The following is a 16,407-nucleotide window of genomic DNA, read 5'->3' on the forward strand; positions in this document are numbered from 1 at the left end:
AAACAAAGGAGGAGGCTACAATGCTTGATAAAAATGTACTCATTATCTTGCCCATGTAATTGTAACCCCTCTGTACAGTATTTTCACAATAAAAAAAATACTTTGAGTGGTATGCAAGTATACATAAATGTATTAACTGAAAGACCAAAGATTCAGGGGCAACCTTAAGTGTAATTTCTTGGAAAGGCTAAATCAAAGTTCAAAAAATAAATACCAGGAAATGAGTACTCGAAAGGAGTGTGGTCAAGGGAAGAGGAGCGATCAATGAAAAAAAGGAGGGAGGGAGGGAGAATGTAGTCAAGAATCCAATGTGTATCCAATATGTATAAGGGGTAGGTAGGGGAAGAAGAAGTGAGAATGTTGAAAGGGAGATATATTGTAGTCATAAACTGCTTTGTTGAAAGGCAACTCCTTTGTACAACTAAAGATAAAAAAGTTTAAAAGGAAAAAGAAATATGAATGCCCACCCATCATAGTGTTCATACCTATAAATCCTAGCTACTCGGGGCAGCTAAGACTGCCCCACCCCCACGCCCCTGGCCAGGCAAATAGTTCTCAAGACAGCTTCTCAACTTATAGCTGGGTATAATATTGCCCACCTGTCATCCCGGCTATGAGATGAAGAAAACTGGGCCTAGCCTGGGAAAAAATGAGTTTACAGGACCTCATTTCAACAGAAAAGGCCAGGCATAGTGGTGTCATCTTAGCTACCGTGGAAAGTATAAAACAAGAGGATTGCAGTCCAGGTGCAGACTCAGGCAAAGAGCAAGACTAGTGGACAGAAGGGCAGGAAGTATGGCTCATCCGTAGAGCATTTGCCTAGCAAGCAAGAGAGCCTGAGTTCAAACATCAGTACTACTTAATAAAAGGGATAGGACAGCTATGTTACATTTGAGATGAAAGGTATTTGGCCACTGTAGGAGAACAAGTAAAAAAAAAGTGGGAAGAGTCTATTTGATTTAAATTAATATATTTTTTAAATTTACCAAATGAAGGGTAAGCAGGATCCTTGGGAATATGGGGTACTCAGGCCTTGGAGAAATCACTCTAGTGGGGCTTCAGCTAATGTGCTTCCCAATGTATATTTGATAGATGACCTACCTCAATCACCTGGGAAGGTTTATTAAAATGAATGTGCTGAGCCCCACCCCAGACATAATGAATTCAAGTCTAGGGGGAGAGTTGGGGTAAGAATTTGAATTTTAAATAAATTGCTCCAGTGATTCCAGACTCAAAGAAACTTGGAAGCTACTCCTTTAGAATAGCATGTAAATCAAATTTCAGAAAATTAAATCATGTGATAAATGAACTAAGAGGAATTGGATATTTAATGGAACCCTGTGGTGGATCCTTTTGTGAAGGGAAATATCCTTTTAAAATGCAAATCACCCACCACCTGTGTTTTCAAAATTCAAATATGTACTTATCGGGTTTTATTGAGCTACATACATAGTTGTAAGCATTACTACTCAAGTAAAATATTCATCTTCTTCAGCTTAGAGCAACCTTAAATGGAAATACACTAAATTGGGAATGAAGATCTGGATTCTACTGTCAACACATTAGTATTTCTGATAATAAAGCAAAATGGACATGAAGAAGCAAAACAGCAGGTTGTAAGAACCCTGTAACCATAAATGGGTTGACGTTTAGGGGTTACTCTGGGCATTTATTCTTATTCTGGGGCTTCCAAAAGATAAGGCATGGGAGGAACCAAACACTCATGGTAAAAAAGGAAACCACCTATTTTCAAAACAGTCTTACCATGGGCTCTGAACTACAACTACAACTCCAAAGCCAGTTCTATACCAATTTACCTAAAGATAGGCAGGAAACAGGAAATGAGCTTAGATGATTCTTTGGTAGACAAGAAATCAAAAATTATCAATGAAGAATTCTTTCTTACGAAATGACTACCTCCAAAAAAAAATCTCAAAACTTGAAGAAAGCTATTGAGGTGTCTTCTGTTATTATATCCTGACCAATTGCTTCAGTAGCTGAGCTCATGGAATATTCTGGATTCCCAAAAAGGTACCTAACACTTTTGATCCTTTCTGTTTCCTCTCTAGTGCCACATTCATTCTACAATGTAGATGTCTGTATAACTATATAACCAGGTTCCCTGGTATATGGACAGGAACAAGAAGAGAAAAAGATTGGCAATACATAAGGCAGGCCAAGTTGAAATTGCCTTGGAACAGACTGTAAATCATATGTAAAATATATGCAAAGTATACGTATGGCTCTTGAAACTATGTTACACTCCTTTGGGAAAATCCCCATGGAGATAGTTGCTTTTACAGCTCAGAAAAATGGAAATGACTATAAAGGCAAAGTCATTTATAAGCAGCTGGGCCATCATGAAGCCTGTCATGAGAATGACTAATACAGAGAAGAGAAACCATTTACTGAAACAGGCAAGGGAACGATGCAGTGTTCAGGAACTAGGCCTGAAGTTGAAAGTCTCCATCATTTAAGCTAATGCTGTCTCCCACCTTAAACTGTGATAGCCCATCCAGTTCCAATAGCTTTCAATCCATCCTTCTTTCCCCTCACCCTGGCTAAAAGCACTTTAAGAAAGGAAGTTAAAAAAAGAAAGGTTCAGAAAAAAAGCCAAAGTTATTCCTGCCAAGTCTTTTATTTCATTCACTTTCAGAGTACCTTTTTTTTTCCAGTGAAAAATCTACATATACCATCTTTTTTTTTTCATTCCAAAGGAGAAAAATTAAATGTCACTAATTGCTATGGGTGCCAATGTTGAATTCTTACGAAGCCATAAGGACTTTAAAAAGAATAATTACCTAAAGCCAGAAGGTGATGGAAGTGTTCATCTAATTTTCCAGAACTATAAAAGTAGTCAAGATGGAGCAAGAAGGGGATCAATTGAAAAAGAGGCTGCAAGAGATCAATCCTGTCTGTAGGGTGAGTGGGAATTGGGAAGAGAAAATCATGGGAAGAACCTCATGTTCAGAAATGCGTTTTAAATAGAGAAGTCACTTAACATGTATGTCTATTTAAACGTGAGCTTCTTCCTTTCCTGGGTTATTTCATGGGGTTCCTGAGCCATTCTTCTCTTTAAAATGCTCGGATTCCTCAACTGCTGACACCATCGTGTGTGACAGATTATCAGGACCTGGGAACTAAATATCTCAGACAGGAACTTGAGGTAGGGGAAGAAGGGAGCGCGCAGGCTGAAGAAGTCAGCCACCAGGGGCAGGGAGTTCAGAGGGCACAGAAACTTGGGAGAAGATCGGTAAAGGGAAAAGAATTGACCTAAAGGAGACCTCAGCTAGGTCCACAATTTTTAATCAACCAGTCCTTCCTAAGCAATTCTGTTCTCCATTATGGACTTTAGTTTCCTCTTTTACCTGGTTTTCTGTAGTACATTACAGCAGAATCCAGCCCTGTCCTACATTTTTATCAATGATCTGGCTAGGAACATCTATAGCACGCAGTCTGGAAGTGCAGATGACCTAAAATTCAGAGAAAGCTAGTACTTTTAGGAACCAGAGAAGGACTCTGACAGAATGGGACGGGAAAACATAAAATTTAATTTCAACAGCTGGGGATAGTGGTACATGACTCTATAATCACAGCTCCTCAGGAGGCAGAGGCAGAAAGATTATAAGTCCCAAGAGGGTAGAATAAGAAGCGTAGTATGACTTGACAGAAATGCCAAGGAAAATTCCAAGGTACATTTTGACTGAGCCATATGAAATTGCTGAAGTTTGACTTATTCCAACTTATATATAGTCATTGCAATTGCCCAAACTAATATTCCTAGAAAGGTATCAATGATCCCCAAATGGCAGGCTGGGTATGATAGCATATACTTATAACCTACTTATCCAGGAAACAGGGACAGGAAGATTATGAATTTAAAGCCAGCCAAAACCAAGTTGCCAAAACACTATCTCAAAAACAAAATAGAAAACAAAAGAGCTGGAGGCATGGTTCAAGTGGTAGTGTGTTTGCCTAGCATGCACAAGACTGTGCATTTAATTCTCAGTAGCACAAAGGGAGCCCACTACCACTGTAGCTGAGCTACACAAACATCCAACTAATCTCCAGCTAACACTGGAGAAGAGCAAGCTCCCCAACAAACTTGACATAGTACTAAGGAGGAGTTCAATAGTTGGGCTGGTGACAATGCTGATGGTTTTCAAGACAGAAAAGGAAAGATAACTCACTGCTAATTCTCTAAATCCTATCAGACTCTGCCTTTGAGTTTTACCATTCTAAAGTACCACCATGCCCAATCTTTATCATGTAGCCCTTTATATGGGGTAGCTCTACCAGCCCTCTTACTGTTTGCCTTTAGAGCAACTTTATTCTGACAACACGGTGATTAGGCCAAACAGAAAGTTTCTTCTGATAGAGTACATCAATCACCAATTTCTTGTATATAACATAATTACTGATTAGGATATATACAAGATTATTATCTTGAATATGGCATAATTACATAATTACAGTTAAACAGCCTCACCACCTTTCCAGCCTGTTCTACCTGTTATTGATGGAAGGAATGGTGAGATTTCCATGTGAATGAATGTCATTTATGTCAGAGAGATAAAGGCAGTCATGCCTATCTCCTTTCAGGGATGGGAAATGCCCATGTCCAGCCCATGGGCCCAATAAAGCCCACTGAAACATTTGGGCCAGGCAGCAGTGGCTCACACCTAGTATCATAGCTACTCAAGAGGCTGAGATTTGATGATCATGGTTCAAAGCCAACCCAGGGAGAAAAGCCTGTGAGATTCATATCTCAAATTAACCCCAAAAATCCAGAAATGGAGCTGTGGCCCAAATAGTAGAACATTAGTCTGGAACATAAAAGCTCAGGTCCTGAATTCAAGCCTGGGACCAGAACACACACACACACACACACACACACACACACACACACACACACACAAAGCATACAAAAGAATTAGCAATAATAACTTTTTCAAAGTCCAACCGTCATGGAAACCACCAAACTCTTTCCCCTTCATGAATGACATAAATACAGAAGAAAGAGCTCCTGTGCCCCATGAAAGAGCTGCATCCCAATAGCTCTTGGTGTGGTGAAGTTAACTAAAATCAAAGAACAGTCTTACATTTAAGTCAAACCAACTGCACAAACCCAAGAAGGGAAGAGAAATACCTTTGCAAGGCAGACAGAAATAGTAAATGCTTTTTCAATTTAATACTACAGTAACTTTGAAAAGGCTAAGGGGTTTGAGAGACATAGAACTACTCAATAAGAAACTGATCTCAGCCGGGCATGTGTATAATCCTAGCTACTCAGGAGACTGAGATCTGAGGACCTCTGTTCTAAACTAGAACAGGCAGAAAAGTCCATGAGACTCATCTCAAAAAAGCCAGGAGTGGCCCTGTGACTCAATTGGCAGAGCACTTGCCTCAAGCAAAAGCAGCTTAGGGACAATGCCTAGGTCCAGACTTCAAGTTAGAAAGAAAGAAAGAGAAGGAAGGAAGGAAGGAAGGAAGAAAGAAAGGAAGGAAAGAAGGAGGGTGATCTCAATTATGCCCTTGGTACTGTATGCTGTGTGTGAGTATCTTTCCTTGGAAAGAATGCAGAAAACAAAAGAAAAAAATTGTAAAGATCATTTTTCAGGGAACAATGGCCTGGATGAAAGAACTTTTAAAACTCTTAGATGAGAAACAGCCCAAAGAAATTGAAGATATTTCAGTCTTTAGAAAAAAAAATCCTTAAGGACAAAAGCCTGTCTTCAAGCACAGGCCTGCCATTAGAGGTGCTCTGTCTGTAGAGGGCTGGGAGCCATTCCGATGGTGAGAGCCACACAGTGACTGAGAAAAGTGCTCTCGGGCTGGGAAGGTGGCTCAGTAGTAGAGTGCTTGCCTTGCATGCATGAGGCCCTGGGTTCGATTGCTCAGCACCACATAAGCAGAAAATAAAAAAGCCGGAAGTGGTGCTATGGCTCATGTGGTAGAGCGCTAGCCTTGAGCTGAAGAGCTGAGGGACAGCGCCCACGACTGGACAAAAAAAAAATTATTAAAAAGAAAAAAAAAAAAGAAAAGCACTCTCAAACACTATAGGAGCTGGTGAGCACATACAAGGTGGCAGGGAGAAGGAACACAGACAAGGACATATCTGTCTTGTGAAAGTGACCTTCTTGAGCCCATGGACACACATGGAGGAGACATGGGAGGGTTCCTTACGGATCACATTAGGATGTCAGGATGATGGCTCCACAAGCCCTATTGAAGCACAAAGAAGAATTATTCCATTCATCCTTCCACCTGCCATTCTTCCCTTATTGTCTCCTGGAATTTAGGATAGTGGCAAAGAATGACACTGTCTTCTCCCTTTGCCTGCCAGGTCGTTTTCCTTCAAACAGTGGCTCTCAAACCCTAGTCATATCAGAATCGCCTGGGAGAACTCTCTTTACCAAGCCTCCTTTGTTAAACAACTCACCGAATGATTTTGGAGGTTATCAGAGTGTGCAAACCACTGCTCTCGGTAATCCAAAATGTGGGTTCCAATCCCAGCTCTACCCCTCACTAATTGTGAGATTTAAGGCAAGTTAACTTTTCTATAAAATAGCCCCTCCGGATCACTGTGGCTATCTCATGGAAAGTAGCTGGCACCATGGGTGGCCCATAGGAAGGGCTCAAAATCCATCATTAATAGGAGACTGGTCTATTCAGAACCTCTCTCTACTCATCTCTTGCCAACATACTCTCTTTGTCCTCTTTCTTCTCCTCCCTCCTTCAGTCTCTTTGGCATTTGGATTTTGTTAAGTAGCCTAGGATGGCTTTGACTTGCTATGTAGCCCAGGCTGGCCTCAAGGTATCAGACTTTCCAGGAGCCAGTGGCCATGTCTATAATCCTAGCAATTTAGGAGGTTGATACTCAAAGGATTACAGTTCAAAGCAGCAAAAATAAAGTCTGTAAGACAACACGTCCAAAACAACCAGCAAAAAGCCAGGCTAGGGGAATGGCGTAACTGGTAGAGTGTCAGCCAAGCAAGCAAGCAGAGCAAGTACAACGTCCTGAGTTCAAACCCTGAGTGGCCGGTGGCTCATGCCTATAATCCTAACTATTCAGGAGGATGAGATCTGAGGATCACAGTCTGAATGAAGCCAGCCCAGGAAGGAAAGTACATGAGACTCTTGTCCATATTAAACTATCCAAAAAAAAGCATAAGTAGAGCTGTGGCTCAAGTGGTAGAATGCTCGGGGACAGAGCTCAGGCCCTGAGTTCAAGCTCTAGGACAGGCACAAAGTTTTCCCCCCTCAAACTCATGCCCCTTCTGCCTCTACAGCTGTAAACAATCACAGCCAACTAAACATTCCTGTATCACTAGAAGACTATATCTTAATATGTCTCCCTTCAGACTCAGTCAGCTTAACCTACCCCACAAGGACCCAATGACCTGAACTCTCAGTCCTACTCCATCTTCCACCCACCCACCCACCTGAGATCTGTTCTAGCAAACGAGCTTAGCCCAGGTCCTTGCTAGACCCTCATGGGCTGCTCTATAGTCTGGGAAGGTCTCCGATGCCACCACAGACAATCTGTGTGACGTACTGGGATACACGGGAATGCTGTAGCCTCATTTCCCCTCTTGCCCAAGAAAGGACTTCACCTAAAACAGCTTCTCCATGGTCCCAGTGGTGACATTTTGAGTCGTACAAATTATTGAGTGGGCTTTCCCAAACATCACAGGACATTCAGCTCCCGTTGTCCCATGATACCAAATGCCCAGATCCCCTCGTTATTGAAGCAACAAACAAGCACTCCCACCCACTTGATGGGCTCAGGGGTGAGTTAGAACTATCCCACTGTAACTACAGAATACCGTGAATGCATTGTCAGGCTTTAACTCTAGCCTTAGCCTCCAGTACTGGGAAATGAACTGTGAACTCCAGGCTCTCCACAAATCTGCTTCCTGGAGATAGCCAAAACTAGATGCAGGCTCCTTACTCATACATGCTCATCAAGGACTGCTGCAGGAGTCAAAGGGGTCTTCCCAGGGCCCCCTTCCAATGCACTTACACACAGCGGAGGTGGATTTCCCTGCAGCCTGCATTGCACCTTGGGCTAAGCCCAAGATGGGCTTGTATCTCCAGAGATATCCCAATAAAAAGCAGACTTTCAAAGGAGTATGGGATGAAACTAAGAGCTGAATCCTAAGTACTCTTCATTCATTCAGCAAGTATTTATTCTAGGCCCATGATGCAGTATCATGACTCGGCTGAGAGGACAGAGCAGTGAGCAGGCCTCATCTTGGTGAGGCAGGAGCCCATACTTTGGTAGAGTTCCTATGCCACATTTCCAGGATCAGCCAGGTCAAGGTTTATATCCTGATCTGCCACCTTTTGTTGGATAGTGTCATTCCTTATTTATTAAATCCAAGTCCTTTCATTCATGGTAAGATGGACCTAAATAACTGATTTTACAATCTGGAATATCTAAAGAATTCAATAATGCATGCAAAATTTAGCATTTCAGTGCCTGGCTCAAAATACAAGCTCAATAAATGTCAAGTGTTTTTTTTCCTAATAAGGTAATAAGAAAAAAGGAAGTGGGACTATTACCCTCAAAAAAAAAAAAAGAAAAGAAGAGAGAAAATATGCCCTAGGTACTATTGGAGTCAGGAGCTGTAAATCTGGCTGATGGAAAGGTATTGTGCTGGTTTGAGTTCTCAAAGCCAGAGGATCATATCACAGATGCTCAGAATGGAAGAAGCCTTGAAAGAGGATCTAATTCCGATCCTTCATGGTAAAGAAAATGAGTCTGTCACCCAAAGTCTATCACTCAAGGAGGTTATATGACTTGACCAAGAGCATATGACTCCTAGAAAAAGTACCAGAATAGAACAGCAATCCCAGACCTGAACTTAAATCTTGAAATCTACCATACTTGCCTCTGACTTTTGGCAAAAGGATATGTTGTCTCAACATCCAGGTTTCTTCATCTATGAAGTGGTAACTACCTGGTATATGGCATATCTTCTTGTGGATAGCTCCCCTGTTCTTCCCTCTTTCTAAGATTCCAAGCCCTGCTTGAGAGAAATGCCTGGCATCTAAGCTAGAGGAGCCTCTTCACTGGAAGCACAAAGGTCAAGACCCCTGAGGGTGAATATGGGACATGAAGAAAGCAGCATGTATGTTTAAAAAGGTTTATAGCAGAAGTCATGCCTCTGAACAATTAAGGAGACCAAGACACAAGGAAAAGAAGGAGAGGTTCTTCTTTGCTTTTTCCATTTTGGTTTTGGAGGCCCTGTCTGTTTTTAAATGTTTTTGTTACTATTGTTTTGTTTTTGCAATACTGAAGATTGAACTCAGAGCCTCAGGCTTCCCAGGCAAGCACTCTACCAATGGAGCCACAACCCTATCCCTTTTAGCTTTTAGTCAGTCTTTCAGTAAGTGTCTGAAGATATTGCCAAAGTTGGCCTTGGACAAACTTTCTCCTACCTCAAAACCAAATTGGTCAGAATGGCAGGATTGTATTGTCACATCTGTCAGGGTCTTATTAAAAAATAAAAATCTATTCTAAGGGTTTTTCATCTATAAAACAGAAACATGTGTTGAAAAGACCACACATGATCACTTACAAAAACAGGCATTTCAAACACTACTAATTTACTATGTGCCAAGCATTGTTCTAACGATGCATGTACAGGCTCATTTAATCTTCACAACAGACCCACAAGGCAAGGGCTCTGTCCCCATTTTATTGACTCAGAAAATAGGGCCAACAAAGTCAAGTAATATGAATAGATCCAAACATTGGGATAGAACCAACCTGTCCACTCTGACTCCTGGCTCTAAGCCTGGGGTGGCCATTTTGATTTTTCCTTACAAGACCAGACAGCCAGCATTTTAGACCACAGGCTCCCTAGTCTCTATTGAAACTCTTCAACTGGGCCTTTGCTGCTCAAGAGCAACTCCAAGCCACACATAAAGGAATGGACATGTCTGTGCTCTGGTACAAACTTTGTAAAACACAGAAATCCAAGTTTCACAAAATATTTTGTCACTTGCTCTTCTTTTGATGGTTTTCAAATGGGAAAGCCATTCTTGCTTTGCCCACAAGCCAAATAAAACCAGGCAATGGCTGGATTGAGGCCTCCAGTCATGGTTTGCCCAGCCCTGCTCTATCCTGAGCTATCTTCATCACAGTCTGTCAACTGTCATATGGAAAGTACTAGAACAGTGACTGTCACAGACTCAGCAGTCAGTATGGTTCATTCTTTCCCTTCCCTAATGTCATTCTTCCCCCATACTACCAACCAGCCCGTCAGGTGTCTCATGGTGCCCAGCACAAGAAGCAAGGACTAGGGCTTTGGCAGTGTGAATGGCAACTTCCTTGGTAAGGACAGCTCTTGTGGCCCCAAAGGGAAAGAGAGGCTGGGAATCTGGAGGCCAGGCCGGTGTATATTTCAGAGTTTAATATTATTGACTTTGGGCTCTTGATTAACTGTGGCTTCTGACTCAGCAGGTCAAGTGGAGCCTGAGTTTCTGCTTTCCTAAGGATGGTGGCAACATGGTTGTTCCTGGGGTCATCCTTCCCACAGCAGGTGTCTGCAGCACCCTGTTTGTGATCACAGACCCACATCAGACTCCTCACTGCTGCATGCCTGGCCACAGGCTCCGAACACCATCCAAGGCCCCTGGGAGCCACTCCCAGGAGGACAGGACAAGGTATCTCCTCCCCCTCCCCCAGGATAGCCCTGAGAGGACTGACACTCAAGGTGAATGACACGGAGGGACAGAGTTCAAGAACAGACTGAGAAAGCCCGGAGCCCAGACTCCAGTTCCTCCCGGCAATAGCAGACAGGGAAGGCCTCCACTGGGGCTACAGACAGCAGCCCCTCCTCCAGCACCTGCCAGGGCTCTGATGGAAAGAGCAAGAGGCCTATTTCCTCATCGGGCCTCTGAATAACTAGGGCACTTCCACAAGGTCACGGTTATTCATTTAAATTCCAGCTCTAATCAGCAGGCAGAGCCTGAGAAATTATCCATTCTGAGGAGAGCGGCTGCTCAGAAGCACCATAAGCAGCCCCTTGTCAGGATCAGAGGCCTGAGGAAGAGGAAGGAAGGAGAGGCGGATCTCACACCACAGGCCCAGCCTAGATCCTTCCACCCACTGATTTTCTTCCTCCTCTCTGGGAAAGTTTCCTTCCCTCCTTGGCAGAGAGTTCTAGAACATGTAGAAGTAAGGAGGTGGTTGATGGCAGGGCAAGGAAATCCTGCACCACAAGCAGCCCAGGACAACAGTGACCAACCCTAGTAGACAAAGTGAAGGATAAAATCACCTGACAGGAGTTCCTTCTAAATCACAAATGGGGTACCTGGCTTTGAAGAGGTCCTTCCCCTTCTATAGGACTCCATTTCCTTGTCTGAAAGGGAGGTACAGGAATCTGAGATTCTGGGCTAGTCAGTAGCAGGAGGTTACCATGGCCAGGTTCCTAAAGCTCCCTATGGCTGCTCTTATACACCTAGTAAGGCCAACCTGAAAGGCTTGACATAAGAAGTTAGTTAAATCCAAGGATACAGGGACAGCAGCAGAACCAGCCTTCCCCCCCCACCCCACCTCCTGCAAGACAGAAATGCTTGCTGCTGCTCCTATTATTGTGCATTTCCTTTGCAAAGACTAGGAGGGGCTGTGGACTTTGTCACGTAACTGTCGAATAGAGCACTGGCACCTTTGCCTGGGGTATCCAGGACTCATTCTTTGAGTCCCCAGTCAACAGTATTGCCCGCCAGCCCCATCTCAGACCGTGTTTTCTAGCACGGCTACTTCTAACCAATCTCCCGAGCATGTAAAATTCATCAATTAATCAATCGTCCCTTTATAGTCTTCCAGCGGCCCCTGGGTAAACAGTTACATTAGCTCATAAAATCCCCAATTTGTCTTCCTGAGGGGAAGTTGAAAGAAAGAAAAAAAAAATCAGAGAACCACTAAAGGCTTCTTGTGTCAGAGCCACAGCATAGCTGGCTCCAGATTGCCTGGCCAGGGACTTAGAGACAAGGAAGGTCACCCACTGACCTCCGCCAGGCCCAGACCCACACAGGCTGCCTCCTACCATGTGCCAGGGAAGATCTGAAGCAGTAACTTTTTTTTTAAGCCTCAAGGACCATAAAAAAGGAAATAGTTGAAGGAGTGGACAAGATTGACAATCAGCCTGATTCACTTGAAGGACAGAATGAAGAGCACAAAGCCTGAAATTTGGCTGTGATAGCCTGCCGGTCCTGCCCAATTGGTAGAATGCTAGCCCTGAGCAAAAGAAGCTCAAGGACAGCGCCGAGGCCCTGAGTTCAGGACATGACCTCCCTGGGCCTCAACTTCATCCGCAATAGAATGGGGCTAAAACCACATACATAAAAGAACTTCTGAGAGAATAAAGTGAGCTAATGACTATGAAATGCAACAGTGGCAGAGAGAGGGGAGGTAATAGTTCAATGTGTGTTAGTACTGACACTTGAACTCAGGGCCTGGGCACTGTCACTGATCCTTTTCACTCGAGACTAGCTAGTACTCTACCATGTGAGCCACAGCTCCACTTCTGGCTTTATGCTGGTTAATTCAAGGTAAAAGTCTCATGGAAAATCTGGTCCCTGTGCTTTAGTGCAAGTGTCATTTATTTTTAAAAATGGAGGACAGACAGAAAAAAACAGAAAACAAAATCCCTCTGTATTAGGTAGGCATTATTCTCTTAGGTTATATAATATCTCATATAGAATAATTATTAGAAGGAACCTACTGAAGATTGGTTGATTATTTTAAACATTCAAAAACATGTCTTTTAAACATTCAAAACCTGTTTGGGGGGAAGGCTTGTGGGAGAGAGAATAGATGAATGAAAAAGGGAACAGAGGACAATACCTCAAGAATAGTCCGTGTACACCTGTGCTAACAGAGATGGGACACATGGGATGAGTCTGAGGAGAGGGAGCAGACAGGATGGGGGAAATGGTGGAAGAGTTGCCTCTGATCAAGGAGCCCTGGCATCTTGATGCACACTTTAGATGGTAACCCTCTTGTACAATCATTTGAAGTACAGGAAAAAGAGAAAAGATAGACAACATTGTCAGTCACTGAGAATTTTCAGTGACGAGTCCCATGCCAAGGCAATGTGCATTCCAGAGCCAGTCCGAAGTTGAAATGCCAGAGCTACCACTGATGAGTCCTATGACCTTAGACAAAACTGTTTAACCTGTTGGTCCCTAAATTTCCTATACATGAAAAATGCACATGACAATCCTTATCTGATATTGATGATATAAGGATTAACAATTAAATAGACATAAGAAAAAATGAAAATATCTAAGATGATATTTTATTCCTCTTGGACAGTTATTCTTTCTATCTCAGTATTCTAATTAATTTAGAATTTCTCCAAACCATTCTAAATCATCTGACATTTTATGTCTATACATGGTTATGTCCATGTATATACATATATGCCCAAACATACACACAACGCTTAAAAATAGGACTTTGGGTCAGGTGCCAGTGGCTCATGCCTGTAATCCTAGCTACTCAGGAGGCTGAGATCTGAGGATCACTGTTTGAAGCCAGCCCAGGCAGAAACATCTGTGAGATTATTATCTCTAATTAATGACAAAAAAAAAGCTGGAAGTAGAGCTGTGGCTCAAGTGGTGAAACACTTGTCTTGAGCAAAAGAAGCTCAGGGACAGTGCCTAAGCTCTGAGTGCAAGCTCCTGGACAGACATACACACACAAATAATACTTTGAGTAAGTATTCACATCAGAGAAATGCATATATCATAAGGATGGCTTTTCTACTTTTCTATATAAAAAAATTTAAACCAAACCATTTTTTCTTTTTTTTAAACAGTGAGCATGTATTATTTGTCTACCTAGGAAAAGCAAATGTTAATTTCATTGTAAAAAGATGTGATTTCCTAGAATAATAAGAAAGAAACTTTATTCAACTGTTCCATATTTTCCATATAGTATATTAATGCATTCAAATTTTCACTATATGAAACTATAGAAGATAGCAGATTTGTGGAGACAAGGCAAAAATGCTCATTAAATTGGAGAACACACATCTAACATTTTTTTCAAATGTTTCTCAAAAACTGCTAATTTTCCACTTCTTGGATTCACATAGAAATCACAAGGGTGTGGATCGAATTCCTTGGCTTTAAAATGATTCTTCAAACCACATACAGATTCACCAATTCAAGGCACTTCTAAGCATCTATCTGTGAAAATGCAGCATGCTTATAATTTCATCCCTAGAAAAGGGGATCACTCAAAGTCAAACCATGCACAAGTCTAGCAGAGGAGAAATCCCCACAGCAGCTGTACAAACACCACAACTCAACTCACCTGGGCCTTGACTGACATCTGTGGCAGCGTTTTCAAAGGAAGGGAAAGGGAGAGGAGAGACAAGGGGAGAGAAAGGAAGAAAAAAGTTAGCAACACACACACACAATGCAATGTGTCCTTGCATGGGATCATAGTCATGCAAGCCTCAGAAGGTGCTCACCTTCTGAGCACTTAGTAGTACTATCTCACCCAAAACCACCCATGCAAGCCTTTTACTGTGCATGTGGCAAGAGAGGGAAGTTTCCATCTGTCCGGAAGCATATCATCCTGGAATCAGATAGAGCTCCAAAGAGCCAAGCAAACTGGAATCCTGCAAGAATATTGGTTAAAATATTCTAGTTGATTTTTGCACACCAATACCCAAGCAAATCCTCCTTCTCTCCAGATACCAAACACCAGACGCAAAATCAAGCAAAGTTTTCCAGTGCAGAGAATAATCAACCATTTCCTTGAGAAGCAAAGAAAAAAAAGCACCCGAGGTAAGAGTTAGTTGCAGAATTATTCACTACATAGAACTGAAGGACATAAGATCACAAAGCATTTACAATTCCCTCCCTTCCCCATGTCCTCAGTGACCATTTTTCATCACAGATAGGCGTGTGTGCGTAAGATGGCTTGTGAGTAGAGTATCCACTATACAAATAGAAGTGCTGTCTCTGCCCTTAGATTTTCTCCTTGCTTTATACTCCATCACTAATGACAAGAATTGCCATTGGAAATCACACTGGACAACTACAAATAAACACTCAACTCTGGAAGAGCTGACATGTGAATTAAGCCAATGAACTTTAAAAGCATGAAGAACAGAAGGGTTCACTCCCACCATCTCCAGGAACCATACAAATTCTCCTCTTCCCTCCCACTCTCAAGAGGTAACATTGAATTGTGTGGGGAAGCCTAGAAGAGTAGCCCAAGGCACAAAACATTCAGACCTCTGTGAAAAATAAGAACATTTGAACCCATCCTTTAACTTACAGAATCCCACTCTACCAGCCCTTTGCAGAGGATCCCTAGATTGGCTGCTTCTCATCAATACCCCTCAGTCAGCAGGACAAGAGGGATGGTCCCCAAACAGCAGTTAGGGTTACTTCTTCAGAGAAGGGATTATGATAGAGGGTTAGTAGAAAAGCAGGCAGGGAATTGTGGCCTATACAGTTTGCAGATGGCAGCATAAGCTGATAAATTAAAATCTGCCTGGAAACAAAATATGGGCAGCTACAAAAGAATTTGAAAGAAAAAAAAGGACATAAGAATGAGGAAATATGGGGGCTGGGAAAGTGGCTCAGTGGTAGAGCGCTTGCCTTGCATGCCTGAGGCCCTGGGTTTGATTCCTCAGCACCACATAAGCAGAAAAAAAAAGCCAGAAGTGGTGCTGTGGCTCAAGTGGTAGAGCACTAGTCTTGAGCTGAGCTGAAGAGCTAAGGGACAGCACTCAGGCCCAGAGGTCAAGCCCCATGACAGGACCCCAAAAAAAATGAATGAGGAAATAAGGACTGGGCATTAAATCTCACCATACAGGAAACAGAAGCCCATTCATCAAAAGGCCATCCAATTTTCACTATTTAACCCAAGGCCAAATTCCCAAAGACAGCCAAGATGGCAGCCATGGGGCCAAACTGTTGTCTCCTCTGTGCATATCTAGACCCAGCTAGGCAAAATATACTAATGGAGAGAAGCAGGGACAAGAAGTCACTTCTGGAAACTACTGGCCACCCTGAGTAGATTTGCTTAGAATCATGGTAAATTGAGGAGGGCCATGGACATTAATTCTAGACTTTGTTCTTTCATTGTGAAGATGAGAGATTAAGGGTTGGAGAGACCTATCTACTGTAGCACAGCTGTTGCAGGGACTCTCGATCTTTGGTTCCTATCAAATTCAGTGTCCTAGACCCACTCATTCAACTCTAGAAGAGATATGGGGCCAAATTTAGTTTGGAGAGAAAGAGAGCACCCTGAAGCCATAGGGAAGCTGATGAGAATCTCCCAGATGCCTCACTCTGTGGTTTTAACTTCCTGTCTGAACAAGGTGGGGAATGTTCTCTGTGCCCCTAATAAAAACATCTGCAGCC

General features: G+C 42.7%; 1 protein-coding gene across 2 annotated transcripts in view; it reads right to left on the reverse strand.

Annotated features, from left to right (window-relative positions):
* Positions 1–16,407, reverse strand: part of Nrxn3 (neurexin 3) — a 1,505,050-nt gene that overhangs the window by 1,457,804 nt on the left and 30,839 nt on the right. Inside the window, exon 5 of one of the 2 annotated variants that reach the window (XM_013014269.1) lies at positions 4,079–4,116. In XM_013014269.1, the coding sequence (XP_012869723.1) occupies positions 4,079–4,116 (38 nt within the window). Of the gene's footprint in view, positions 1–4,078; positions 4,117–14,338; positions 14,357–16,407 lie in introns of both variants that reach the window. The other variant, XM_013014277.1, reaches the window with a different exon arrangement.

This window comes from Dipodomys ordii, unplaced genomic scaffold (assembly GCF_000151885.1).
Source record: "Dipodomys ordii isolate 6190 unplaced genomic scaffold, Dord_2.0 Scaffold2, whole genome shotgun sequence".
NCBI classification, from domain to species: domain Eukaryota; kingdom Metazoa; phylum Chordata; class Mammalia; order Rodentia; family Heteromyidae; genus Dipodomys; species Dipodomys ordii.